General features: G+C 38.0%; 1 protein-coding gene across 5 annotated transcripts in view; it reads right to left on the reverse strand.

Moving 5' to 3' along the window:
- The window catches only part of osbpl8 (oxysterol binding protein-like 8), a 60,849-nt gene that overhangs the window by 30,361 nt on the left and 3,174 nt on the right, over positions 1-27,314 (reverse strand). For 2 of the 5 annotated variants that reach the window (XM_055055509.1, XM_055055508.1), the window contains exon 2: positions 14,261-14,358. In XM_055055509.1, the coding sequence (XP_054911484.1) occupies positions 14,261-14,305 (45 nt within the window). In that variant the 5' untranslated portion in view covers positions 14,306-14,358. Of the gene's footprint in view, positions 1-8,413; positions 8,561-14,260; positions 14,364-27,314 lie in introns of those variants that run through there. The other 3 variants (XM_055055513.1, XM_055055512.1, XM_055055511.1) reach the window with 3 other exon arrangements.

The raw sequence follows: 27,314 nt of genomic DNA on the forward strand, positions 1-27,314 counted from the left end.
AAGGGCAGGAAAGAGTTGCAGGGATTGGAAAAGTGGCGTGGGGGTTGGGGGGTTGTAGATGAAGAATAAAGGAGGGGAGAGGGCGGAGATGGGTGTGTGTCCACCATGCGTTGTTGGCCAGATGTTGGCAGGTTTGCGTGCAGCGGGGTTGGCGACAGTGGGCAGCATCAGCAACAGCAAGTGAGGATGCAGCCACATGGGACGACAACAAGTGACATTAATCCCCCCAAAAAAGAAGACAGAGACAAAAAAACAAATGAAAAACAGACATTAGTTGGACTACAATGTCTATGAGACAACTTAAAAGAACAGAAGCAGAACTTTGAAATAAATAATGGCACAACGGTGGATTATGTTAAAAAAATAAAAGATGAAGTTAACAGAACAAGACAAAAAAGACGTAAATTCAGTAGCTGCTAAGAATGACCTTTTATTTCGATTTACCACCCTGACAGGCCCAACATGATTTGATCAAATATATAAAATAAGAAAATACTTTTTCATTATTTGACCAGCTCAAAAGTAAAAAAAATATAGTTAGATTTGTCAATGATGACATGACATATGTTTTTATGGTTATACATATCAATTACTTCGTCTTAAAATATTAGAACCTGTTATTGTTACCAGCTTCGATCAGTCACCTTCTGTAAAGCATGTTCAATCCTGACAATGAATTTAGTTTCTATTACCACAAGGAGGCAGTGTTGTACAAAGTTGTTTGCTGCAAAGCAGTGAAGAAGACGACACAGCATTTTAGCAAACAGAGAGATGGGAGTTAATATTAACACATCAAATAGTACAGCCACCCCCACGAATAAATAGAACTAGCATTATGATAATTATGTGAGAAATTTAGCATTTTTTTACTGGTACATAATAAGCAAAAAAGTTGAGGTAAATAAAAGAAAATTTAGGAATTAAAACTTCTAGATGTGTGGTTTGCATAGTGAAGATTTAAGGAATGAATCAAAACCTGATCTCAGACTGAAATATCTCAATGCTGAACTGTCTGCAGTTCAGCATTTATGGATTTACCTAGTCATGATTATTTCAGTGGATCAAGTTGTTTGTGGAAAACTTGCTTATGTGCAATTTCTTTCTAAAATATTTAAAAAAGCAGTCTGGGAATCTGAAACAACGAGACATAATGCTAGTTGGATTGGCGATTGCAAAGCAGCCAATCCAGGAGCACTGTTCATTTTCCTTGCGGCTGATTGGCCGGTCCCTTCAAGAGTGGAGATAAAACAGTCTGTGGAAGCTAGTTTCTGTGATAGGGATAAGATGGTTTCCCCTGAGCTTAATAATGCACATTAATGTATATTTGGTTTTAGTATTTGCAGGGTTCTAGAGTGGTTGTGTTCCAGGGAGATCCTCTATACTACTGCATTTCAGAAATTCGAACTCTGATTCACGCCAGCACCTCATGAAGATCGAAGTGACCTAGATGCATAAGTTAAAGTGGCATCAAAATTGTGTGTCAAGCGCAGTTGATATCAGGATAATAATATTCAACAATGTCAACATTTCTTGTAAGGTTCAAGAGGAGGTCTATTATTGTACAATATGGTGCAGTCAGAGTTGGCTGTTTATCTCATTTGTGTTCCTTTCACTGTTGTGATGAAAGACGCTAACATAAGTAGCTCAGTACGGTAGAAGCCATAGAAAACAATGGCACCCATGTTTGTTCCAAGAAAGAAGAAACAAAATTGCAAAAAGCTGTTGATTTGGAACCCTGACAGATTCTAGCTGAGGAAGAAACATAAAAGAGAGACAACACTAAGAGCTGCTTGCAACAATAAGAGGACGGGATTAGCAAACAGTCACTGAACGTCAGAGGTCGATTAACAAACCTTAATCTCAGCTCATCTGATCGTCATGCGGTTGGAAAGTACAGTTATACCTGGACACTGTTTCTGCCTTCCAAAACATTCCCTTCCAATCCTGAGAAAGTACCATTACTTGTGTCTGAAATTCCTGGGTAGTTCTGGGTACATAGTCGAAGGCAAAAAAATCTTCAGCTGTTGCAGTCTGAATAATACTGCGGCTTTCCGTGATCACAGCCGGAGTCTAATCCTATAATAAAACTATTCTTACTCAGTCAATTTCTCTAAGTTGGTTCAATAGGATGTCAACTTCAAATAACCTCAGTTTCTTTACTTGATTGACTAAAGGCCCGGGCTGAAAGGAAAAAAAAAAGTGTTAGTTGTCAGAGCTGATTTCTACATATGCAGATGAGGAAGCTGAGGTGACAAAGGTTTGGTGAAAAAAAATGTAATGATAGAGCTGGAAAATACTGGCTCAATGGAAAAAGAATGTATTGTTGGATTACAGCTTTTGGTGAGATAATATTAGAGCTTTTATTATCAAAATACTGACAAGCAACAAGTGGCATTCAGTGGTGAATCTCCAATCAGAAGCATTTTATGACAGACCTTAGAATTACATTTACAGCCTGCTTTTGGATATTATACAGTATTATGACTGTCCTTAATAATGAGATTAAATGAGGTTAATATAATGTGTGTTAAGCTGTTTAACATACATCCTAAACATTTTAGTGGCCATTTAAAAAATTACAAGTCAAAAAACAAACAGATTAATGAAAGTAAACGTGACCACCTTCGCACTACTTGCCGATACACACAACATTTTCATGCATGCAGTTTTTCCTTTACAGCTTAGGATGTGAAACAGCACATCTAAGATAAGGCCTGTGAGTGAAGCATTCAAAGTTGTCGGTTAACATGAGCGCACATGAGCTTGTAGTACTTTCCAGACAGCAGCTGAAAACAGATGGCCTTGGTGTGTTTGATCAGTGTGAGGAGAAGCCAGGTCTGTGCAAAGGAACTACAGTTTGCCTTTAAAACACAATGCATGTAGCACTTGAAGCCATGAAAGAAAATGCATTTAAATCAGTCAACAAAAGTTTTACTTGGTAGAATCGCTCTTGGTGAAATGCGCCCGCCTTCGTAAGCCCACGGTTTAAGAATGAGTGCTTTGATCAAGATGCGGTTTGACTGTGAGCAGTTCTGCATCAGGAAAATTATAAATATGAAAGTGGACATTTTTCTGAGGGAATCGGTTCTATTATCTTTTTATTGGTTTCAGACATAAAACAGCAGCCCTGCTGTGTTGATCAGTAATGAACAATGACCGTAAGCCTGACTGCTCAACCTAAAATGTCCATATCTGCTTGGACACAGAAATAAGAAAAAGAGGGAAGGACAATGGCGCATAACAATGTTTTGTTTGTTCAATCAGTTAAAAGGTTTAAATGACTGATGTTACAACTGGGATTGTTTGTCCCAGATGTCCATTCAAAAACTGACATTTGCAAATACTGCGTTGTTGTTTCAATACAGTTCATCAAAGTTGCACATGGTCTTGCAACTTTGTTCAACTTTACTCACTTGATATTCAGAACACTGCAGTCTTTACTTGAAATAAAAACTAAATATGGGGTCCCTCAGGGTTCTATTTCCGGGCCCCTTTTCTTTAACAGCAATATAATCACCCTAACTCAGACAACAGAACACTGCCACATACTTTCAACATGCACGTGCTGAGAACAACTTCTTACAACTGTGAACACATTACAATAGTTGCTCCACTCAGTCAGTGTGTCCAAAAACAATAATTAGACGGGTCTGATTTTCCACCACTTTAATGCAGGTAGGACAGAAATTATTCTTTCTGGTCCAAATGATTTAGTAAAATTTAATTAATTCCTATTTTTTAAAAAAGACAACATAAATAGAAAACTATATAAACAACAATAAGGGTCATGAACAAAAATAGGACATAATCTTCTATTGTACCACATCCTATTTCCCTGGAAGCCTTGAACCGTCTGCAGAATGAACAGCCTAAAAACACAGGCTGCTCTTTCTTCCTATAAAAAGATGGGGACTGCTAACGGGGGATAAAGCGCTGTGACATATTACATAATGTCTGAACATCACTTGCAGCACATTTCTGACCCAGTTTCCTTTTCAGCAACAGAGAGAGGAGGAGGAGGAAAAAAAACAACAACAGGTTACTTTGTACTATATCTAAAGGGCAGGTTGAAATTCAAACATGTTATGGGGGTAAAACTGATCTAATCTTCTCCCGAGAATGAAAAAAGTAAGATTTAGAATGAACATAGACATTTAGAATAGCTGGTGATATAAATCACCAATAAGCTAACAGTGGATACCAGAAGCCTTACAGGTTAAAAGTAAATTTTTACTTTGATCAACTAGAAAACTCCAAATTCCAATTCTTCTCTACGTCCACATTCCACTGCAGAATGGCCATGCTGTGAAATCACATAGATCATTTCAGCCTGTGTTTGACGTCAGAACAGCTAAATCCATTATTAAGGAACTGACAGGTCTGTCAGTAAAGTGGTGAGTTCAGCCTGGACCCAGGCAGGCAGAGAGCTACCGTATGAGATGGAAAACCTGGAATATGTCCAAATGGCCAGAAGGAGCTAGAAGAGAAACCATAAATAATGTTGCTTGAACATATTGGTTTATAGACTGCAGAAGATATGATCTGAAGAAATGCCTGAGTCAAGACTGACAGAAGTTGCGGCTGTCCATTATGAGGAGACTCACAATTCCAATCTGAAAATATATGTGGCAATAACAGAGGCGATACAATGTGTTTGACCTCATTACTATGATCCAAAGTAGATAAAGAGTTGTGACGAGCGAGGAGAGTGGCTAACCATTACTGTATGTTAGCCATCTTCATCACATCATGACAAACTAAAACTGACCAGTAATCGTAACCAGTTACTAAATAAATTGCTTAAAATCCTTTTCATGCCAACAAAATTTAAGTGTTTTCTATTAGGACTTTATGTCATGGAATAGTGTGAAGTGTAGTATTGTGATGTGGAAGTAAAAATAATTACGATACACTCTTTTTCTACAGACAAATCTGAAAATATGATACAATTCAGCCTCTGTGTTATCAGACAGTCAGAATCATTAGCCCAACATGTGATTTCATGTTTGGTTGATGAAATCACACCATAAATTTCAGTGTTTAGGTTACAATTTGGCACTTGGATAAAATAGACTGATCTGACTTTGTGGAAATGTTCTCTTTGTTCTTTTGGGAGCAATACAAGTACTACCAGGTTTCACTGTGGTCATTTCTGTAGAGATATTAAGAACAACACATAGTGGATTAGTCTTGTTTGATTTCATCAGGGAGCCTAGAAATTCTGACCCTAGCTGTAATTTGAAAGAAATCAAAGTATAAAGTCCCCAGACAAGGAGCTTTTTTCAATGCATTATTGACACTAGGGCCCTTTTATAATTACAGAAGCAGAAAAACTACAAGGATTGGCCGAGTTATTCAAGTGGATAACAGTTTGGATTACTCCATTTGTGGAAAGAGTTTGAGCAAGCTTTCCCAAAATTATAGCAAGTCTTGCACTTTTCTGGTGTATGAATAAACCTCTATTAGTTTAACCATTTTTCATTTAGATCCACATCTACATTACTATTGATATAAATAACGACAAAACGACAATCCAAATGAGACAATGATCTGAAAGAAAGCTAATTTCAACCCTTTTCTAAACAGAGTGGCCCTATTTCATTATTTTTCCAAAATACTAAATACAATCTATACCTCTCAAAGGCATCAAGCAAGTAAGTGATTAAGAAAAAAGGGTATTTCTAAGGGTGTTTTCACACTTGACAGTCCGGTAGACTCGGATTGATTGGGAACCAAAATTGCAACATTTTTAGCTGGTGTGGTTAATTTACAAACTCTGCTTTACCAAATGATCCAAATTAATTGAAAAACCATCTCCCCTCCTGGCTTGTGGTGGCGCTGCACTAAGAACCACTGAAGGAAACGACACAAACCTCAGAAGAAGACACAAGCGCAATTCCCTTCTTCACAACATACAGACAAAAATGGCATAACATCAGATTTTAGCTGTTGTAAAAATTTCTCTATCGTGTTTGGCAAGAGCCACATATCCGGCCAGCGCCAGACTACCATGTTTGTTTTGGTCGTATTTGGACAAACGTTTGCTATTTCAGTCCACATAAGAGCTTGATTGTCCATTGACAAACCAGACTATCTAGACAAGCAGACAAAAGTTCAATTAAAATGGACTAAACAGGGCTGGTGTGAATGCAACCACATTCTTTTGTGTGGCATTGGTAGGGGCAATGGTGATAGACTGTCTGCAGCGTCCCATTAGACAGCAGTGTTTCAACATGATCCAAAAAGATCAAGTTTGAAGATAGCCTGGTGGTTAAATGGGCCTCACACTAAGTGGTGTCTCAGTTTCATCACAGCAGGAGACAGGAGGCTCAGGAAAAGCGCAGAGGTGAGGTGGTGAAAGTTCTCAAGAACAAGGATGAAAGCAGTGTTTAGGAGCCTAGCTCTTTCATACACTGCACACAGTATTTAGAAGCAGGAACCCACTTAAAAAGAAAATATGTAATAATAGATAGTACAACAACCAGAATGGTAGACTGTTTTAGTCAAATTTTCAGATGGAAAAGAATCAGCAATGTAAGATTTTTAACCAAGAAGTGACATGGAGGGTTGGCTCAAGGATGACAGCGTGACGTGGGTAAACAGTCTGCATGAGGTTTTCATTAGGAGAGTTTTGGGAAGAGAGCACCAATTAAGATCTTGTGTACATACTATGAACAAGGAGGAACATTTATTAGTATTTTTTGGCATCTAGTTGGAAAATAGCTTTTATCCAGAACTGATGCGTAGCCAGAAATAAAACAAGCTCAGAACATACTTTGAAGAACAAAAAATAAACAATGCATCTAATTATGTTCCGGGGGTTTATTTATAATTTTTACATACAATCTTAGCTAAACTGAGTTTAGCTAAAATTTATTGAGACAAAGCTAAATTTTAGTCTTATCCAGGTTGAGGTTAGACGACCTCTGAATACAGTTTATGTCTTAAACTACATCAAACTAGTTCAAAATTAAACTACAAGGGCAGATGCAGTAAATGAGCCACAAAGCAGTGATTGGCGAGCATCTATTAGGTTAAAAGCTGAGTCTGTCGTGTCGAGGGGAAGCGTTATGAAGGTAGATTTCACAGTCCAGCTGCTGTTCAGAATGAACAAGAACAGACCTTGTCTAGTGCCGTCAGGCTGATTACTCTCAGCACTAACCTGTCTGCCTGCACCTATTGAACACAGCCAACACTCCCGCAGAGCCTCTATTGTGAGGAAAATAAATAAGAACAAAAACACAACTGTTCCTGGAATACTGATGATACAAAGCAGAACCCTAGAAACAGATCAAGTTAATTTGCTCCCGTCTAAGTAGTATGGTTGGATGGTTGGATATTTCAGCAGCATTTACAGATCGGAGGTAACTCCAGAGTAGGCACATAGGTGGACTGGAAAGGGTTTGCTGATTAAGGAGTAATGCTTCAGTAATTCGTGTCTCAATCGGTAGCCATTTGCACCTCCTGTTGTTTGGACAATAGTTCAGCACCTAGCGTAGAGGACTTCCTCACTCATTTCTGAAGAATAACCGGAAGACAATCAAAGCAACAAACATTGATACTTGCAATGAAGACAACTTAAAGTAATTTTCTATACCTAATCAAAGTGGGGTTCCCACTTTCAAGAGTTCTTGGTCCTTCTTGTTCATTTAAAAAGATAAAACAGAAAAACTAGCTATGCCAGATAAAATAGGAGAATGAAGGAAAGAAGGTGCACAGGAGTGAACGCAGTAACTAACGCGGGAACGAACAAAGAACGAACACAGGAACCAGGAACGAACGAAGAAATGAATGAAGTATCAAATGAACGAATGAAGGAATGAACAAACGAAGAAAATCAAAAACGAAAGAATGAAACAAAAAACAAACTAAACAACAAACATTTGGGGGATAAAAATCTAGGAATTACAATAATTTTTCTATATTTTGATTTTCTCTTCCATACTAATCCAGACATGCAACATACTAAAATAAACTTTTCCAGAAATTTTAAAGACCGTGTTGCTATCTGGCCAATAAATACCTAGAACAACAATGCTGTTGGGGGAATTTTGGTTTGGTTGAAGGGTCCAAATTTGTCTGATTTAATAGAAATAACTGGTCCAACAAGAATCAGAAAAAGTCAATGGAAGTAAGTACAACACAAGATTTTCTAAGAAAAAAAAAACAATCTAAAAATTTTCTTTATAATTTATCGATATGCAACAATTGAACACTTGTGATTCTTTACCTGTGTAACTGAAGAAAACACAAAGCTACACAGAAAGTTGATAAGCAATGGTTGCAAATGACTTTCTAGTAAATTATAGAGCAACATACCTCAAGAGTAGCGGAGCATTACCCAAACTCTCCTCAGTCTAGTCTACCCACTCTTGCTTCCTGCTATGAGTCTAACAGTTTAAGGTTCACTTACAGCACACGGGAACTGCAGTCAATCGAGGGAGAGGAGTTTGTCGCTGCTACCGTTTTCTTGTTCAGACTAAAAGTGGTGTGACATGCCACTGAGCTCCAACACACACACAGCGAAAGGAAAGGAGGGGACAAGATGGAGAGAGAACACACATGCAAGAGAATTTGAGCCTCCTCTTTTCTCTCTCTTTCTGATGAGAGATCTCTCCTCTCTTTGCTTTCTTCTTCTTCCTCGACATTCCCCCCCCCACACACCAAGCCTTCAGTAATTTACTTGTTTACTTTCTCAGCGGTTGTTACATCACTGCCATTGAGTACTCTTACTCAGCTTTCATCCATTCTCTGAAGCCCTTGTGATTTCCCCCTTCCTTTCTCTTCATCAATCCACCCCATTGCTTGTTGCTTTGAGAACTGGTCTTATTCAGACGCAATTCAACTGTGAATGCAAAACTTAAAGGAACCACAGTAAGATAAGACCAATGAAGTATGCCATTAATTGTTTATAAGGAAGCAAAATGTAAGCCAAGCATGGGGGGGTTGGCTGTCAAAGATGGGGATTTGTGTGCACCATCCGGCTCCATTACTGTAACCACACTACTCCTTCCTGGGAACTTGTTGACTGAAGCGCCACTGCATCAATAAAGTAGTGACCAGGATAATCTCCATAGGTCACAATGGAAAATCAACTCTGAGGATGGCTCACTTACCCCCAACCACCCTGAAACCCTTTCATAGTTCCATTTAGAAAGACATAATGTTTCGTTTTCACAGAGTGGTTTGCCACTGGTTGGTGTGGTTTGGTACACTATTTTGTGTTTCCATTGTAAAAGCGGCCCACACAACAGTACCGTACCACACCATTCGAAGGCTTCCGTCAGTAGTAGGTCCATTGCTATGGCTATGATGAAGCTATACAGCAGTCCATTAATTTGGGGGAAAGAAAAACTTGCTTGTAACAAACAAGACATTGCATCAAGTTTATTGTTTTTCTTGTATGACACGATGTTTAACACCTCCTGACCAACGAGAGTCCAACTGGTGGTGAAAACCTAAATACACTGGATCATAAAATAGTGTAACGAATAGCACTGCTCAGTGGAAAGAAGTCATAAAAAAGGCTCAAATGGCATAAATAGTTCTTCAAGGCACAGCAAAGGCTAATTTTTCTATCAATTATGTCTAATAAACATTCCCCCTTATTTCTTTTGCATCCCACTCTCCCTTTGAGTCACACCATAGACATTGATTGCATTTTTTATTCACACTCACAAAGCAATAATTGTAATATGTCAAACGTCCTCCAGTCTGCTGACAGAGCGGTCTGTGATTCACATCATGAGACTCATTATTTCTGGAATGACAAAAAAATAAAAATAAATCCTGCTTCTTCCACTCAAAATACCCTAAAAAACCTAGTTATTCTTATATTTGCAAAGCCCGTTTGCAGTCGAACACCAGCCTTTAGAATTAGACTGCAGTCTTTAGCTGCAGGAAGGAAACCCCTTGATGAGTGACTTTCAGTCTTTTACTATTTCTGTAAAAAAACAAAAGAACAGTGCAAATTAAAGGACAAAAAAGTTTAAACAAACTTTAAAAGCAGGTCAGAATGAAGTTATGAGTCATACCTTCCCCTGTTATAGAATAGAAAACTTGAGTCACATACCACCACACTGGTTACCTACAACAATTTCTTATCTTTGCTTGGATGCAAATTCGACTTCACATCCTGTAGAAGGTGTTAACAGATTTACAATATTGTCAATAGTGAAAGATTAGCTAAAAACCCCAACTAATTATTAATTAGGAATTTAATTTCAAAGGAATAATTATATTGAGGTTGTAGAGTTAGAAAACACTTCATCAAACATCTATTCACATGTTTCTGCAAAACAGTTTTTTCATCCACTCAGTTTTCTCTCTTGCCTGTCCTCCACAAACCATTCTGGCCCAACAAGCTGATTTATCAGCCTAGAAAGGAATTTTCTGAACATCCAGTCTGCACTTTGTTAAATATTGAATGTCAAAAAATGCAACTGCGCCTTCATCATCTGAATTTCACTCCATCAATTTCGTACTAAGTGGCTGCATATTTTTCTAACTTTTTGTCCGCGGCATCGCTGCCATATGTACTGTTGGACATTACCATTCCCCCAACCACTGAGGCTGACTCAGACTTGGTGTCTCGCTGTGTAACAGAAGCCTCAAGTCAATTTTTACATCTGGCTCCATTAGCCTCCTGTACTCTATTCCAGTTCCCCCTGCAGATCAGGCTATGAAAAGGGCAGCTTAGTTTCAAGTCGGTGTTGCTACGAAAGAATGAGTCTTTAATTGAATACACAGTGCAGCTCTACTTCTGACCCATAAAATGACAATGGAAAAGTCTTGTCACAATATTGGGAAAATTTGATGTGGAAAAACATTGGTGAATGCTGTGAAAACTACAAACTAATAAATAAAATGTGTTAATTCATTTGTTTCTTTTGGCTTCATAACTGTATAAGTGGAGGTTAGGGATCACAGCTACTCTTGGATACTCATCTGTCTATGACTTCATAACACCATATATATCTTAATATGCATTAATAAGCACAGTGGAAACCGTTTTAGCACTACCACAGAAGCTAAAACCTACAGGCTTTCTTATCTCTGCTCTTGGAGGTCCAGCCAATCAGCACCAAGGAAAATAAACTACCAATGTACCAATCGGTGAATCTGTAAATAGCCAGGGGTCCATTCCAGTCCCTAATGGAAAAAATACAATTTGAGATATCTCGCTCTGCATCAAGGTTTTATTGAGAAAGTTTCCAACTTATGCTGTTTTTCATTAAAACCCATTAGTTGTCCTTTCTCATTGAAATGGCCAGCAGTTTTAAATGTCACTTCAAATACGGCAAATCTACCACAGACACAGAGGGCTTGAACACACCGTACTTAGACAATTAGCTGACATGTACAGCAGTCAAAGCGCGACTATATTCATTGGAACCACTAAAAAACATCTCAAAACCACAAACTTCCTCTTCCTTTGCCATTGCTAGCTGGCAGATTTTCACAGAATGTTCCGGGTCTAAAAAAAAAAAAAAAGGTAGATGCTGAGCCAGAACTCACAAAAGAACAACCATGTGATCATAATCACAGCTTCTGAGTACAGAAGATTATTCATTCCCCCCCACTAGGCACTGGCAGAAATATGAACTTGGTTTTGATTGTGTGGATGTTTTCAAAGGGTTCTGATTGGCGCACTGATTTGCACGAGCTCTTATTAAGGTGGACCCCAAGTGATAGAATCCCCACATACATACAGCCCAGGAAGTCAATTAAACATGTATTCAAAAGTAAATCTATCCACATAGCTTTCAAACCAATTTAATTAACCATCATCGGCAGATTAATTATCCACTGACTAAATTAGGGAGGGATGTAGGTGGGGCGCGGAAGAGGGAGGGTGGAGGGAAATGAGCTTGCAATATTAACACAGAAAAAAAAGAAGAAAAAAAAAAGCATTATGAAAACTCACACCCACTTTCAGCCAGTGTCAAAGAGGGGAAAGTGCTGAGCTCTGCTCCCACTCAGCCTCATTGTGGTTGACTGAACAGAAAAGACTGTGGGAGACGGATTCAGGACTAATATCAGCTAATTTATCTGTCAGCATACGTTCCCGTTATTCCTGGAAATGCTGCTGCTTAGGATGATGATTCAGATACATTGGGAAGTTTAAAAAGGTATATTTTAAAATATGTTTAACATTTTGGGATGTTACAAACTTTAAATGTGTTTTACAGGCATTGCATCTAAGGCCAACATAATACATTTAAACTAGAAGAAAAATGAGTTCAGTTTTTCTGTTTTATTGAAATGGTGTGAAATTGTACAAGAAAACTTTATTATTCCAGTGAGAAACTGAGACTGAATTCTTACCTTCTTTTTTAAATCCAAGTCACACTGGATGAAAATCCTCCTAACAACAACTTTCAACTGGCTCAACGGCTTAATTCAATGGATGAGAACTCAGCGGCTCATCTCCATCTCACGCACAAAGGCACTGATGAAGACAGCAACATCCGAGATGATGAAATCATCTTGGATCGTCTGCTAACAATGTTTGTAACAATGACCTTATTTTTATTGACCTTAAAAGCCCCAATAGTTTGTTCTGACATTGACTTTTAAGGCTGATGTGTTCAACCCATGAGCAGAACCCAATAAGTCTTTTGGATAAGAAGTGAATGAAATCCAAATGCTTTCTAGTTAAAAGAAATTTGGAAGAAATTCATGAAAACTACACAAATGTTCTATATTCAGAACATGTAAATATGGGCTTACATGTTCTCACAACTTGCCCCACGTTTGGTAAGTTTGTTAACAAGATCTAAAACGATCACATGTACTTTTAGAAAATACAATGCTTTGCAAAAAATAAAACTCTAAATTTAATTAAGCCTCCAGAAAGATAAATGACTAAAAAAAGAAGAAAAATATTGACATACAAATTAAGAAATGAATGATTGTTTTCCTTTCAAAGATAGGCAATACAAGCTTTTGCAGCTTGTATTGTGAGCGCAGTAATACCAGGAAGTGTTAACTTTCCATCAAAGAGCAGAACAAGAAAGTGTGGATTGCTATGTCCTTTTTTATTTTTAGTCTCCAGCTTATTCACCATCTCTGTTCTTTGGAAAGAGGATGTTGAACAGACATGGCTGACTTTTAATCATCTGTACGCAAAGAGGCCATCCTCCACCACACAAGCTCTGAGACAAGTGTAACTATGTGTCTGTCACAGTCAGCCAGACAAGCCAGTGGCAAACTGAGAGTATTTGTACCTTAGCCAAGTTATTAAGTTTTCAGAGGGCACACTCTAGTAGAAGATAGTATGTCAGATACCAGCAGGAAACAGGAAGCTTCTCCAATTTAGCACTAGAGCAAGGGGATTGAGTAAAGACCACTATCAATGTGTAGAAGTAAATAACGCAGGGAGGGAGGAGTGTTGGCTCATAATTTAAATAGGAATTTATTGTCTGTTCTGTCCACCAAAATACAGAAAGGTTACACTCTACTGCAAAGTAAATATGGGCTTAAAGACAAAGCTGACTCCAAATGTGGCATTAACATTGGAAAGCCACTGATGCGAACCCAAAACATTAAACAGAGATACTATCTGTGAAAGAGAGAGAGAAAATCCAGAGTTTGTTAAATTATCACGCACTATTGATCTCAGTAACACATAAGTGTTTGCAAATGGGTTTGTGGCAATGGATAACTTTCAAATCGGTTGCATTCACTCCAGCCAAGTCAGAACCAAACTCTGCAAGGTGAATGTGAAATGCTAACAGGTGATGCTAACTATTGCCTCTGCTGTGAGTGGTGTTACAGACTGTATTAACTCAAATCGGCTTTTAAACATATCAGTAAAAAATTTCATAATGACAATGACAAATCTTGAAGAAGCTATGTAAGATACATTGCGATATATCTGCAATTTTTTCAGGCTGTGAGAGCGCGCAGTACTTCAGTATACTTATGTTTTACCCTCTTAAGCTTTTGATCATACTGGATTTTAATACTTAAACATAGCTCAAACACAACTTACACATTTAAGCAGCTGTTTATTTATTTATTTTTAATTAGCAACTAATGCTGTTTTTCTCTTTTCCCAAGAAACTTTGTATGTGGTGTTCAACAAGCAAGATGTCCAACATTTCGACATCTCCTTCCGACACTGAACAGCAAACGTTATTTGATCATGTCAGTTATAGAACAAAAGGTTGATGTGGATTCTTCATAAAGTTACCAAACAACTCGAAATATTTCTCTGTCTAACGGTGTATTCCCATGAAATTGTGGAGCGACTTACCAAAGTTGTCTCAGGCTCCAGTTGGGACTCAGAAGAGGACTCCATGCTTGTCTGTAACCAGAGTCAAGTCTGCCTGTGCTGCGCTGATGACTGCATCTCTGTGGAGATGAAGAAGTATGTCTTACTACATGGTATACCTGTAATAAAGTGAGCTTTTAAAAATAGTCAAGATTTTAGTTCTTTGTAAAACAGCTGCTCTCCACGCTCCTAAAAGTTTGCTTGCGCCAAACTTTTAGGAGCCCGTTAATAAATGACCTGTTTCGACAGCACACTGAGGAGGATCTGAATCACTGCCAGCTGCCTTCCCCAGTGTGTCCTGGAAAATTTATGCTCTCAAATGCATCTTTTCCCATTGTTTTCACCTTTCTTCCCAGTAGAATCATTGGAGCATAACACCTTTTAACCTTTATTAACTTCAACTTTATGACGACTTGTCGTTTTAACCGCTCGAATCCAAGCAAATGTAGAAAGTTGTACAAAACTCCAAAATCACTCATAATTTCAGACAATTTTTACATACTGTGTATAGAGGGCTGATGTAATGAATGGCAAGGCAATTAAACAGTCCAAGGAACCATTTTAAGAAATTACTTCTGATTTTAATGCAATAAAAATCACATGTGAATAAGTTCATTCACGTGACAAGCCGTTAAAAAACATACAGCACTATCTTCTGTTTTTTTCGCCAGTTGATCGCATGACTTGTATTATTAGTGTGTTTCCATTAAGCAAATCTATTTTCATATTTGCAATTCTGTACAGTTATAAGGTAGATGGAAATACAGGCAATGCGACAGATTAGGTCAAAAAATATTTTTAGATCGTAGAATAGCATTTTCAGTCCAGACAGAAATCTAGTTGCCAATCTGCAGGGAAAACTTGAAGATTCATGTCGAAAGACGCACTCCGTCAAGACACGTTTCTTCCAACAACCCAAGCATCAAACTCAAAGATCAGCTCTTGAAACTGTGATCAACTTAAAACCACTAAATAGAAAAGAATTAGTCACCATCAGTTACAATTTGGCCAATAAATTGATACCCAGAATTACAGACAGTATAAACAAGAAAAGGTCAACGCTGCAAAATGTTTGCATAAAGTTGATGTATTTGTCAATTAACTCTGAATGTCCTTAAAGTCATTCAACCGCATTAAAGCATAATTGTCCCAGCAATTCAGGTCATATCTCACTGATTGTACATCACAAGGAGGTACTGAAAAGCAGCATTTGAAAGATGAGGCTCTCTTATCCTCTCTTATCCTCAACAAAAGCCTGGGAATCTGCCTTACCATTCATTATATTACTTTCCATCCTTTTTGTGAAGCTAAAATTCGGTTAGTTATTTTCAAGCATCAAGACAGTTTATTAAAATGAGTAAAGATGTTAAAATGATACCATATCCAATAAAACAAATGTCTATCTAGTTTTAAGTCCAAATTAAAGCCTTTAGAGTACACTCTCAAGTTTAGAAGGTTAAATCCTCCTAAACGTTGTATTCATTTATATTGCATATACAAATGTGTATGAATTTTAAAAATCACTAAGAAGATTTGGGTCACTGTGGAATAGCTAGCTGGCTGGACACACAAAGTAAATATATAACAATGAGTAAGGGTCTACAAAACATACCCACATGACTCAGATTGCTAAAAATATATTCACCATTTAAAACAATTGAGATATACATGCCATTGGCCAATGCTTAAGTCTGAAAGAAGCATCTGCTGCATCAAAAACCCCTGATCCCAAATTTCAAATAAATACACAAATAGAAAAATCTTTTTATTTCATGTGTTTTTTTCTGACAAATGAAAAAAATTGCAGTTTTCAGCCCTCTATAAGTGCTTGTGATGTACATTTTGGAAGGTGCAGAGCTTCAAAATAGCTCCGAAATGTGAGCAATAATCGACCGCTATGATCAGCATATAACTTCCCTGCTGTTCTACCTGAATCACGCAACATCTGTTTAATGTAGCTGTTTGCAACACTACGGTTTTAGTAATCCACTGTGTCCTAATAAAAACCACTTGGAGGCATATATTCGCCACATTCGCTGCAATAAATATTCTTTTAGGAAGTCATGCTAGAGGAACATGCTGGGCTTTTTGGTTTGTGGCGTTGTTCGTGTTGAAGTGTGACTCCTGCTTTATTGGAGGTTTGAATTATAATCGTTACTGGCCGTCATTGCGGATCTGAACAACAGTTTAAATTTTTACCACTCTGGAAGCGGTGGCTGAACCAGCAGCAATCAATTCTCCTTAACATCTGCTGTGCTGACTCCCTTCCAAAAAGTTCACTTGGTCCGTTTCTGCCTACAAGCTGGCACCAATCAGTTTGTTTCAATTGTCCCACAGACTTCAGTGAGCCAACAGCTCTGACTCACTGTTGGACACGAAAACTGAGGGAATCCGTAGAAACCAGCAGAGAGTCAACCACTTAGACAGAACAGTTGGCTGGTGGGTTTCTCCTTTGAGGCAGATGTGACAGAGCTGCTTCCAAAATGTTGAGAGCGTTTTTAAGCTCAACCATTGTAGAGCAATTACACCACAAAGGAAGGCCTAATTACGATCAGAATTATGGTCCAATTAAGGAAAGCATCCTTTTCTAATTAGGGTCTCACTAACATCAACTTATGACTGTCAAGTTTTAAACACCCTGCAAAGATTAGAAAAACTGAAACATCACAGAAAATGAAACTTTATCCAAGTTTCCTTCTACATATCGAAATAAAATAAACATCAAAACAAAATGATAGAGGCCTACTCTTAAACATTATGGTTTTATCAACCTGCACGTTATGCTTTTCATGGTTGCAAATATGCAACTTCATGACAAATTTCATCTCGTCAGAATTGAGGAGTAAATGCTTCAATGAATGTCCTGTAATGAAAAGACAAAGATTAGAAAAAGAGCTGGTCCAATGTAATCTTCTGAGTGTCCCAGTTTGATGATGTACTCAGGGGAAAGACATCTTTAAAGAAAAATTTAGCCATGTAGGTCAGAGAGAGTGGAATATTAATCAACCGAGCCTGAGGGACAGACGACTGCCTTTCAAGTGCAAAGAGGATTCAAGAATATCCACAAGAATAAGGTTTGCTCTTTATTCCCGAGTGGGGTTTTAAATGAACAAACTCTGACTCTGCATAAAGGAAGCCAAAATAGAGAGAAAGGGGGATTCATTTTAGGGATACAATATTAAAACAACACATACCCCTGGCTTAAAAGGTTGAATCTAATTTAGAAAAGCTTTGTATTATAATTCCAAAACAAATTTACAAAGCCAGTCTTTGCTATCTCTACATTAACAGAGCATGTTTTAATAAGATCTTTATGTAGCAGAAGGCCTACTGACGACTAGATTCTTTAAATCCTCATTGACAAAAGGAATTACATCGAGTACTACAATGATCATGGTATAATAATGCAAGTTTGCTCTCTCAAAGATCTATAAACTCCAACTAATTCTGAAGGGCTACTCCACAATGGACTGAAAAACATTTTAAATGTCCAAAATAAAACAAGACAACCAAAACCAATGAATAAAAAGGTTAATATAAACCACACACAACTGAAACCAAGCTGAATATGGATTATGTGGTCTTTCTTAGCAAAATTGCCCTTCAAAAAATATTAATCACCAGAATTTATATTATTGAGCTCATTTCAATTGATAATGAAATTAACAGTTTGAACATCCAGAACAAAAAGATTTCAGCAAAAATGTATGAATTGCGCATAAAGACGTAACCATAGAGACCACAGTCCAACAACGGATTAGGCCTTCCCACAGCAGTGTGTGACCACGCTGGAGAATGAGGTGTCACCAATAATGTGTTAAAATTCTTTGTATTTGCCAATGCTATTTCTCCAAAACGTGTGTACTCTAATAAATGACACTAAAGAATCAAACTCAGGCTCTCCAAAGACATAAGGTTCATCACCAAGATTTTTGTTTTCAATGAAGGAATAATTGATGATATCAAGTCTTTCTTTTTGTGTGTGTGAAATCTGGCTGGACGATGTGGTTGAAAAACTTGTGAAGATACAAGCGTTTCATACCAGTCAAAATCGATATTTGTTGATTAGTTTCTTTGGTTTGAAGTATGTATCTGAAATAATGCCAAAGTGGCAGTGTGACCTTCCCTGTTTTAATCACTTTTCAACATGAGATACGGTGTGGCGAAACCTTAAACTGCTGCTGCGCAAGTCACTCGACAAATTGTTGCTAGGTAACCAAAGAGCGAGTTGGTTGATGCCACTAACCTTGCTTAGCTCACTGTGAGAGGTTGAGAACAGAAACCCTTTCCTCTGCCTACATCTCCCAAAATGCTGGATCGGACTTCAGTGAATATTCCATGAATATTGTAACACGTGTATTATCTATTGATATTGATCGTGTGTTTATTGTAACTGATTTATTGTCCAGCCCTAATGTGAAGTTCATATTATTTATTGTTAGACATCCACATAAAAAGACTATAAGTATGAGCCTGCATATTAAAAATGCTTTAAAAATCATGTGATTCAGACATCTGTGGACGCAAATGCTGATCAGGTGGAGAACGCTGGGCTCACAGGATGTCAAGGACACCTCACACTGTTCATTCCTGTGATGAGAGAAAGAATGGCTGTCCTTCAGATTTGAACTGACTGTTGGCTGATAACACGCAGAACAGAGAGCGAAGGGAACATCACAAAGCAAACAAGACGACAGCTCAACTACAGCGCTGCAAAATGAAAATGTGGATGACGCATGCAGCTCCAGTGGAATACAAGATGTGTGTTTGTGTTGCCATACCTTTCGCAAAACAGGAAGAAAAAAAAAACGGGAGATACGAGGCTACGGATTTGAGCTCAACTATGCAGTCATTTCCAAGATAACGTCTGATGGGTTTGAGGACGTCAGAAGGAGTTGCACAGACACAAAGGTCACCAGTGATCTATCTGTAACCTGAGAATGACCTTAAAGCAGAGCGGGACGACAGCCCCTCGAACACACACCATTCAGAGACATGCAGAGCATCTATCCCACAGCAGGATGCGACTTCCCTGCTTGACAATCTTTTGTTCTGTCACAGACACACTGTGATATCACCTACCGGAGAGCCAATGCCAGGCAGACACAGGGAATTCTAATGAGAAAGCGGAGCACATAAAAACAGAGGCTGTTCGGCGCAGCTAGCACGTGTGGAAAAGAACAACAGGGGAGAGGTCTGTGGGGGGGTCCTACCTTACACAGCACGGACCGCGGAAAGCACCATTATGTCCGGAGTCACACGAACAGAGGAAGTAGAGGAACCTCGAGATGACATCATGTTTTTCACCCTCCTCTGATATGTAGGCAATTGCTGCAAGGCTGCCGGTGTCAGCGGAGGAGCAGCAGCAGGCAAAGCTCCCTCTCTAAGTGTGTGTGTGTGTGTGCGTGTGTGTGAGTGTCCCACATGTAAAACCTCAGCTGCACTTCTTATTAAAGCAACAGGCATAGCAAAAGTGTTGTTACGACTCGTTGAAAATGCCACATGTGGACTAATGAGAGTGGTCAGGTGGGGTTTGAAAAGTCGGAAGGACACGGTGTGGGCCTTTGGACCATCTTTGAACTGAAACAATCACTCTCGATTAACTGGTTATTAAAATAGTTGTTGATTAACTGATAACTGCAGTTCACAGACTAAAATTTTTTTTCAGTTCTTGGAGAAAATCACCTAAACCTGAAATTTGCAGAAACGGTTGCCTCCTTTAAATCCGGGCTGAAAACATTGCTGTTTCCCACTGCTTTCCTGTAAGGGTCATAGATCTATTTATTTTGATCACATTTTAGATATATATATATTTTTTTACATATTATATTTTGTGATGCCAAAATATTATCATTATTTTAATATTTGTCTTTTAAACCCGGTTCCTTTATTTTTCTGTCAAGCAATTTAAATAATTGTGTATGAAGGCTGCGGCACAAATAAACTTGCTTCGCCTCCCCTTACCAGGTCACCATATGAAATGTGAACAGTAGACGCTGTTTGCTTACTACGTCTGCTAAGCTGATCCATTAGGGTAAATTATGACGGAAACAGACACCAGGTTTCCCTTTAAAAGGACACTCAGGCATGTGGCCAGTCAACCAGACAAAACACGTCTACGGCTGTCCAGTTCATTTTCACAGTTGGAAAATGAACTGGACAAATACAGCTAAATACAGCAGTGTAAGGCTTAAAAGATGAAAAACACATAAAAACCTACTAATTAGACAAATATTGCAAATGCACTGCACAACATAAACTAGAATTTATGTCGTATGGCTTCTAAGCTTTGAACTAGTATCAACTGGATTTGAAAAAAATAAATATTTCACCAAGTTTCTTTTCAAAATGTAATTCTGACTACGATAGAAATTCAGCCAAAAGAACTCTCTTACGAATTTAATTTAGAAAAGACGTATTTGATTCTATTCTTTCGCAACAGCTTAATCGTAATGTAATTTTATCTCTTAAAACACAGATTTAATTTGATGCTCCACTTAGGAATGAATCAGTGAGTCAGCCGGGTGTGGAGATGAAGCAAATGTAGCCTAAGGGTTTAAGTCAGTACATACTTCACCAGTGTTGTAAAAATGGCAATCTACTGTTGTAAACCTGGTGGTAAATGTTCAGTTTTATATCAGTTATTAAATGTTTATCTTACCTGTTTTTGAGTGAGATGACTCAAAACATGTTCTTAAGTTTTGTTTTTTCTTTATATCACAATGGGAGTTCGAAACAGATAAACGTAACATGCTGCACAATTCTGAAGGAGGTAAAATTATGTAATTTGGCTTGAAATTTACTAAATCAAAAGCTGAAAAGTGTATGTATTGATATGTCAGTTTTGAGTCACTACATGCGAAAGTTCACCTCTTTTGCTGCCTTCAACAACATGTCTCAATATAAAGGAATCAATTAAGTTGAAAACCAAAATAGATCTTTGTGGTAAACCATAAAAAATGGAGTTAAACACAGTTATTTCACAACCTTCTTAAATGACTATTCTACAAAATACATTACATTTGCACGGTACTGTTAATAACCTGTATTTGGACATTTTCCTGGAAAAATACACCTCACTCTGTGACTATGGTTGATTTCCAATGATCAAATCCTCCAAACAACAAAGGGATGAGTTCAACCAGACAAAGGAGAAGCTGAGCACACGCTGGCTTTAGTCATCATGATACCGTGTGCTAGCATCTTGCAAAATGAACTCTTGCTAAACACCACAAACTGTGTCAGAACAAGAGCCCAGCAAAACAACACTTTGCTATCGCACAGTATCAAATAGACTCTTCAAAAGCAACGCATTGTGCAATCCTAAAGGAGCTGCAGCTGTGCACAGCGCTCTGGTGCCTGACTGAGACAATAAGTACGCAACACAGCAGAACACCAACAGAACCTAGAGTTCCTGAGGTTTCAAAAAAAAAATATATATATATAGAGAGAGAGAGATATATATCTATATATATATATATATATATATATATATATATATAGAGAGAGAGATATATATATCTATATATATATATATATATATATATATATAGATATATATATATATATATATATATATCTATCTATATATATTATATATATATATATATATATAGAGAGAGAGAGAGATATATATCTATATATATATATATATATATATATATAATATATATATATATATATATAAAAATCAATGAGTCAGCTATGAACTCAAACTGTATCAGCACTCGTGACACTTAACCTAAAACCTACCAAGATGAAAGCCATTATTGAAAGAAGGCTGTTTGCTTAAGTCAACTTCTGAGTCATAGGAACACAGTGTGTTTGCATCCATGCTGCAACGTAGAGGACAACAACACTAAAGATACAGCTGGAGATGCTCTGGTTTAGATCAAAATGTTTGAATGGCTCAATCAAAGTCCAAACCTCAAACCGATTAAAAATCTATGAATGAGAGAGAGCAATTATCGAAGGTGGAATGGGAACAAATGTCAGTCTAAGGACATTTGTTCACCCCAAAGCCGCACCAAAACATTTTTCAGATACTGATTTGTAAAATCCGTTTCAAACGATGCGCCATTTTCCTTCCACTACACAATCATGCACTACTGTGTCCACGTTTGAATACAGTAGCTGGCTCTGATTTTATTGACAGAAGCACTTGTGCCAACATATATCTGAATAACACAATAAGATACTGCTGCCATTAGATTCAGTGAAACTCATTCTCTTTCAGATAGCTCCTCCAGTGGATTGCTATGATCCATTTCAAACAACACCATCCAGCTTTTATTCACCCCTGTTGGTTTTATTTGCCTTTTGGAAACAGCTTTGTGTAATGTCTGACACGTCCACAGTATGAAGGTGGGGTGGGATTATTCCGCGCTTGGCACACCTGCCTACGTTTCCCACAGAAACTTTATTTGGGTGGGTCGTTTGTTTTCCCACAATTTCAATTCAGAACAAACCAAAATACTCCCATAACACATCCAAATATTACACTTGCAACTTCTTATTTACAATAAACTGTCTATTAAACTATTTTAAACTATTTTATCTGCGATGTACTAAGATTGGACAGCTGTAGAGTGAAAGTGTGGTTTTCATTGGCAGCAATGAAACAGCTATGTTGCAAAACAGGATTTCATTGGGAGAGGTGAGGCTGGGCTCTGACTCACTGCTATAATAATTTAACTTGTATAAATAATTGTTAAGAAGCTTTTCTCTTCTTCGTTCTTCAGCCTTTGATTTTCCAAATGTAGTTCCGGATCCTTCTGAGAGGCAGAATTTGCTTTCTTTTCTTTTTTTTTCTTACCTAGAGACTACACACACAAGAGCAACCTGTTTAGCCTGAACTATATACCAGAGTTCAAGGTTCTCTAAAACATTTAATCGACCAGGTCTCCGAACTCGCAGCAGATGCTGGTACGGTGCATCGCCAATTTATTAAATATCGTCTGCAAAAAACGTTCTCGTTTGAAAATCTAATGGTAAATAGGGAGTCAATCTGTCATTTTTTTTTGCATTTCTAAGTGAGTCAGAGATTTAGCCTTGAAGCTTTTAAGCAATGAATGGGCCTCCACCCTTTGTGTTCTTGCCCTTGGTTTGATCTGATAATATTAAATAGCTGAGTTAGGAGCAGCAGTGTATACTTTGCCGTAGAGTGGATAAAGTGCTCAAACTGCTCAAAGTTAAAAATATAATAATAATAATAATAATAACAATAATACACAACATCAAACCTTGCCTAGCCATCAAGGATTGGCGATTAGGCACAGATTTTGCATACCAAAATGGACACAAATTCTAGATTCTCATCCCTCTTAAAAAGCTTATAAGATATTGTCATCGCATTCAAAAATATTTGAAAAGCTGTCAAACTAAATTTAATTCAACAATACTTTATGTATTCCAAGAAGAAATCAAATGTGGTTGTAACTCATTTCATCTAAGGACTTTCTCCCACATAAAACAATAAATGTATAGTTGACTAAAGACAAAGCTGCCTTCCCTAAAGAATGTAGACCCTGCCCTTAAGTCTGCCAACATTCACAAATCTAACACGTTGAATGACAGGCAGAGAGGTGGAAAGCTCAACAAGAGCAAATTTAACAAGAGCCTCACAAATAGACATGTCCTGACATGTTCTCCTTTCAATTCAAACCCCTATGTGACGGTGAAAATGGCTGCTTTGAGTCTTCTTCACTCAGTGACAGGGTCCATGTTGCTCCAGCCACACATAAGAAGATGACGACATGAACTAGCGGGAGGATGGTGACGCGGCATGTTTTTGAATGACTTACGGCGACAAGGTTCATCAGCACACTTCTCTATTCTCTAGAGGGAACTAGTGGATACGCGACGGCATCCCGTCACCCCTCACTGTGAGTGTGCCCAACATAATGACCACTTTCAAGACATGAAAACCCATGAATTTGACCTTTTTCTAAGTCAGCAAAGGTCAGCTAATGCCTTTGTTTATTGACATCTGGTCAGTGTTGTGATTGGCTACCGGACGCCATCTGGCAGCGGTGCATTCATGAAGCCACAATAAATGCCCTTTGGTGCTGGCTTCTTGCTAATGAAAGTGCATGTGTGGATTGTGTGTTGAATTTCCTTCTTGCAATTTCCCCTCGTCTTTCTTTACTCAGGCATGTTCATTTCTGTGCGTCTCTTTCGCGTTCCTCAGATGCGTTCTCACGTCCCCACGGGCATTTCCTTTTTTATTATGCAAATAAGGGACGCTGTTAAAGTGCCTCAACAGATGATTTTTTTTTTCTTAAGTCACAATGCACAAACCCCTCGCAAATAAGCACTATAAAGAAAAACTAATCTTGAAAGTGCAACTTCTCATTTTCACTGGGACCACTTCCGTTCTCACAATCTCTTAATCTGTGAAATGGAGCAATCTTTTGGGTTTTTAATAAAGCTAGAACAACAAGCAAAGAAGTGGCTTTGAAGCAGTTCTCGCAGCCTTAATGCAATCAATGCAGTCTCTGTCGCAATGTTTTGCATGAATTCCATCATAGGTTCTGAAAGAAGGCCTCCCTCATTTCCATATTGAAGCTTTAAGTCAATGGGAACGTGAAAGAGTGATCAGAGGAATGCAACGAGGAAACAAAAATACAATAAACATGCTTCTTAAAAAAGAAAGGACGGAAGCAGGAAATGCTAATGACATAAAGCAAACAAATCTGTTGGCCACCCATAGTGAAGCCTTCAGATAAATTCATCTTTTCTTACAACAGCATTATGCTACATTAAAAGAAAAAAAAAGAAAAACATAAGAAATTCTTTTTTTACATTATACTTTGCCTTAGAGTGGACAAGGGGTTTTGCCACATTGCTTAGTTTTAAGAATTGTGATATGAAGTAAGTTAAACTAAGCTACGACTTAACCGGATCTTTGTACTAGAAGATGAGTCTAGTTTGGGGCCCCAGTCCGGGTAGACTTGGAAGAAAGGATTAATATAGCAGACCTTCGACCTTTTCTCAGATTTACATATTTGCAGATTTTGTAATCCAAATTATCTGTAGCACATCCACCTATTTTCAGCTTTGTTTGAAATAAATACATAAGTAAACACAACTTAAGAAGCTGAAACTTCTTGATTCAGTACTGCTTAAAACAAAGCAGCCAATACCAGAGCACCATTCATTCTTTTTCTTTGCCACTGATTGGCTTTGGCCCCAAGAGCAAAGACTATAGAATTTAGCTTCTGTGTTTGTGCCAAGACATTTTCCATTGTGTGTATTAGTGTATATTAAAGTACTTTATCTGTTTGAACTATTAAAACAGGAAATTACAAGTGTTTTTAGAAGGGGTCAAAGGTTTTGGCAGATTTTAGCGATTTCACAGTCGTTTTGTCCCCAACCCTTAAGAATACCATTGAAAACCACCTCACTACTGTTAACTACGGTGGAGACCCTGTGATGCTGTGGGCCACTTTCTCAACTAAAGACCAGAGGAATCTTGTTACAGAAACCTCTTTTAAATGTTATAATAAAAACTCTTGTGGAGTGAAAATAGTAAATTAAGAGTGAAACTGGGGGTTTGAGAAAGATATTGATCTCAAGCATTTTGTCAAACCAATGAGGAAATGCTTCGTAAGATACAAAATTATGTTCTTTGAGAGGACAATTATGCTGCTGCAACAGTAAAAATGCAGCAGCTGGAGAGATTTTGAGTAATATTTCCTGGTGATGCCCAAACATTTCCCCATGCCTATATGGACTTAGAAAAAGAGAGAAAATTTACAGAAAAGTTCACTGAAATAAAACGAAGAAAAACAAATGCATATCACACAAAGAAAATATTGCACACACACAAAAAAGATTAAATCAATTCAATGAATCTTATTAATATAATTTCGAAATGATAATATATGTGTGCTACTATTTTTATGGAGCAATTTGTATATTCTATCAAAAATGAAATGAATGTGATGGTTTCATTTCTCCACAGCAGTTCAAGTGAAACATGGGGTTCAAATTTGGCCACAGAAATGCTTTGAGAGTCTAACGAGGATGGACAGTCCAGTTAATGCGCTGGTACTTTAAGTGCCCACGCTTTTTAACCTGCCCAAAAAAACCCCCTCTACTTTCACCCTGTGAGACGGTGTACGTTAGAAACCGAGCTAATTAACACTCCGTTTGTTCAGCGTCATTGGACATATGAAAACCGCTGAAAGCAAAGAGACGCTGGGATGAAAGGTTGGTTTTATTGGGATTGAAGCAGCTGTTTACATCAGCGTGGCTGCGCTAACCTTTCAGAGGGGGTCGGGGCGTGGAGAGGCTAATAAAGGTGGTCACTGGGGGAAAGACAGGCTGAACTGTGCTCTGGTTTGGGTGCTGCTGTCTGGGAAATCAACGTTGACGTGGAGCGCGAGGCAGTAACTCCTCGAGCACATCTGGCATTTGCCAGGACAAATGGATCCAATCAGCCAAACACAAGCCAGCGGCTTGAGCGTCCCAGCAGGAGAGATTATCCTCGACCGCCGCATCAGCCTTGGCATTTTGATAACCTCATAAGCTCAAAGATTTAGTTACGACCCACGCAAAAATGGAGACAGAGGAGTCGAGGTCTGTTGTTGAGGGGTTGTTTTCTTCTTCTCCGATGGAGATATTTTTTTAACATAAATATAAGATTGAGGACAAAAACGTTTCCCTGATGTTTTCTCGTTGGATCCTGTTGGCTCTTAAACTACTCCCACACGTTATGCGTCACATGACTGAATTATCTCCTGAGTAAATCCTGAAAAAAGCTTCTTTGCATTTGAATCAGGTGTGAATATTAGGACAAACATTTCAAATAACAGTACATCTCTCTATCTAGCATAATTAACCAAGAATTTATCTACTACAACACATTCAAAGTCTATTATGTCACAGGAATTTTACGTCTCCAATAACCAGCTAGCTAATTCTTCAGTTAGCTAGCTAGCTCACCCAAGAAGAACTAGCTTGTTTGGTGAGATTGCTTTACAGTTTCTGTTTGTCTTCCTGACTTTACATTCAGGTCAATTTACAGAAAAAG

The sequence above is a fragment of the Poeciliopsis prolifica genome, unplaced genomic scaffold, assembly GCF_027474105.1.
Source record: "Poeciliopsis prolifica strain line A6 unplaced genomic scaffold, Auburn_PproV2 SCAFFOLD042, whole genome shotgun sequence".
NCBI lineage: Eukaryota > Metazoa > Chordata > Actinopteri > Cyprinodontiformes > Poeciliidae > Poeciliopsis > Poeciliopsis prolifica.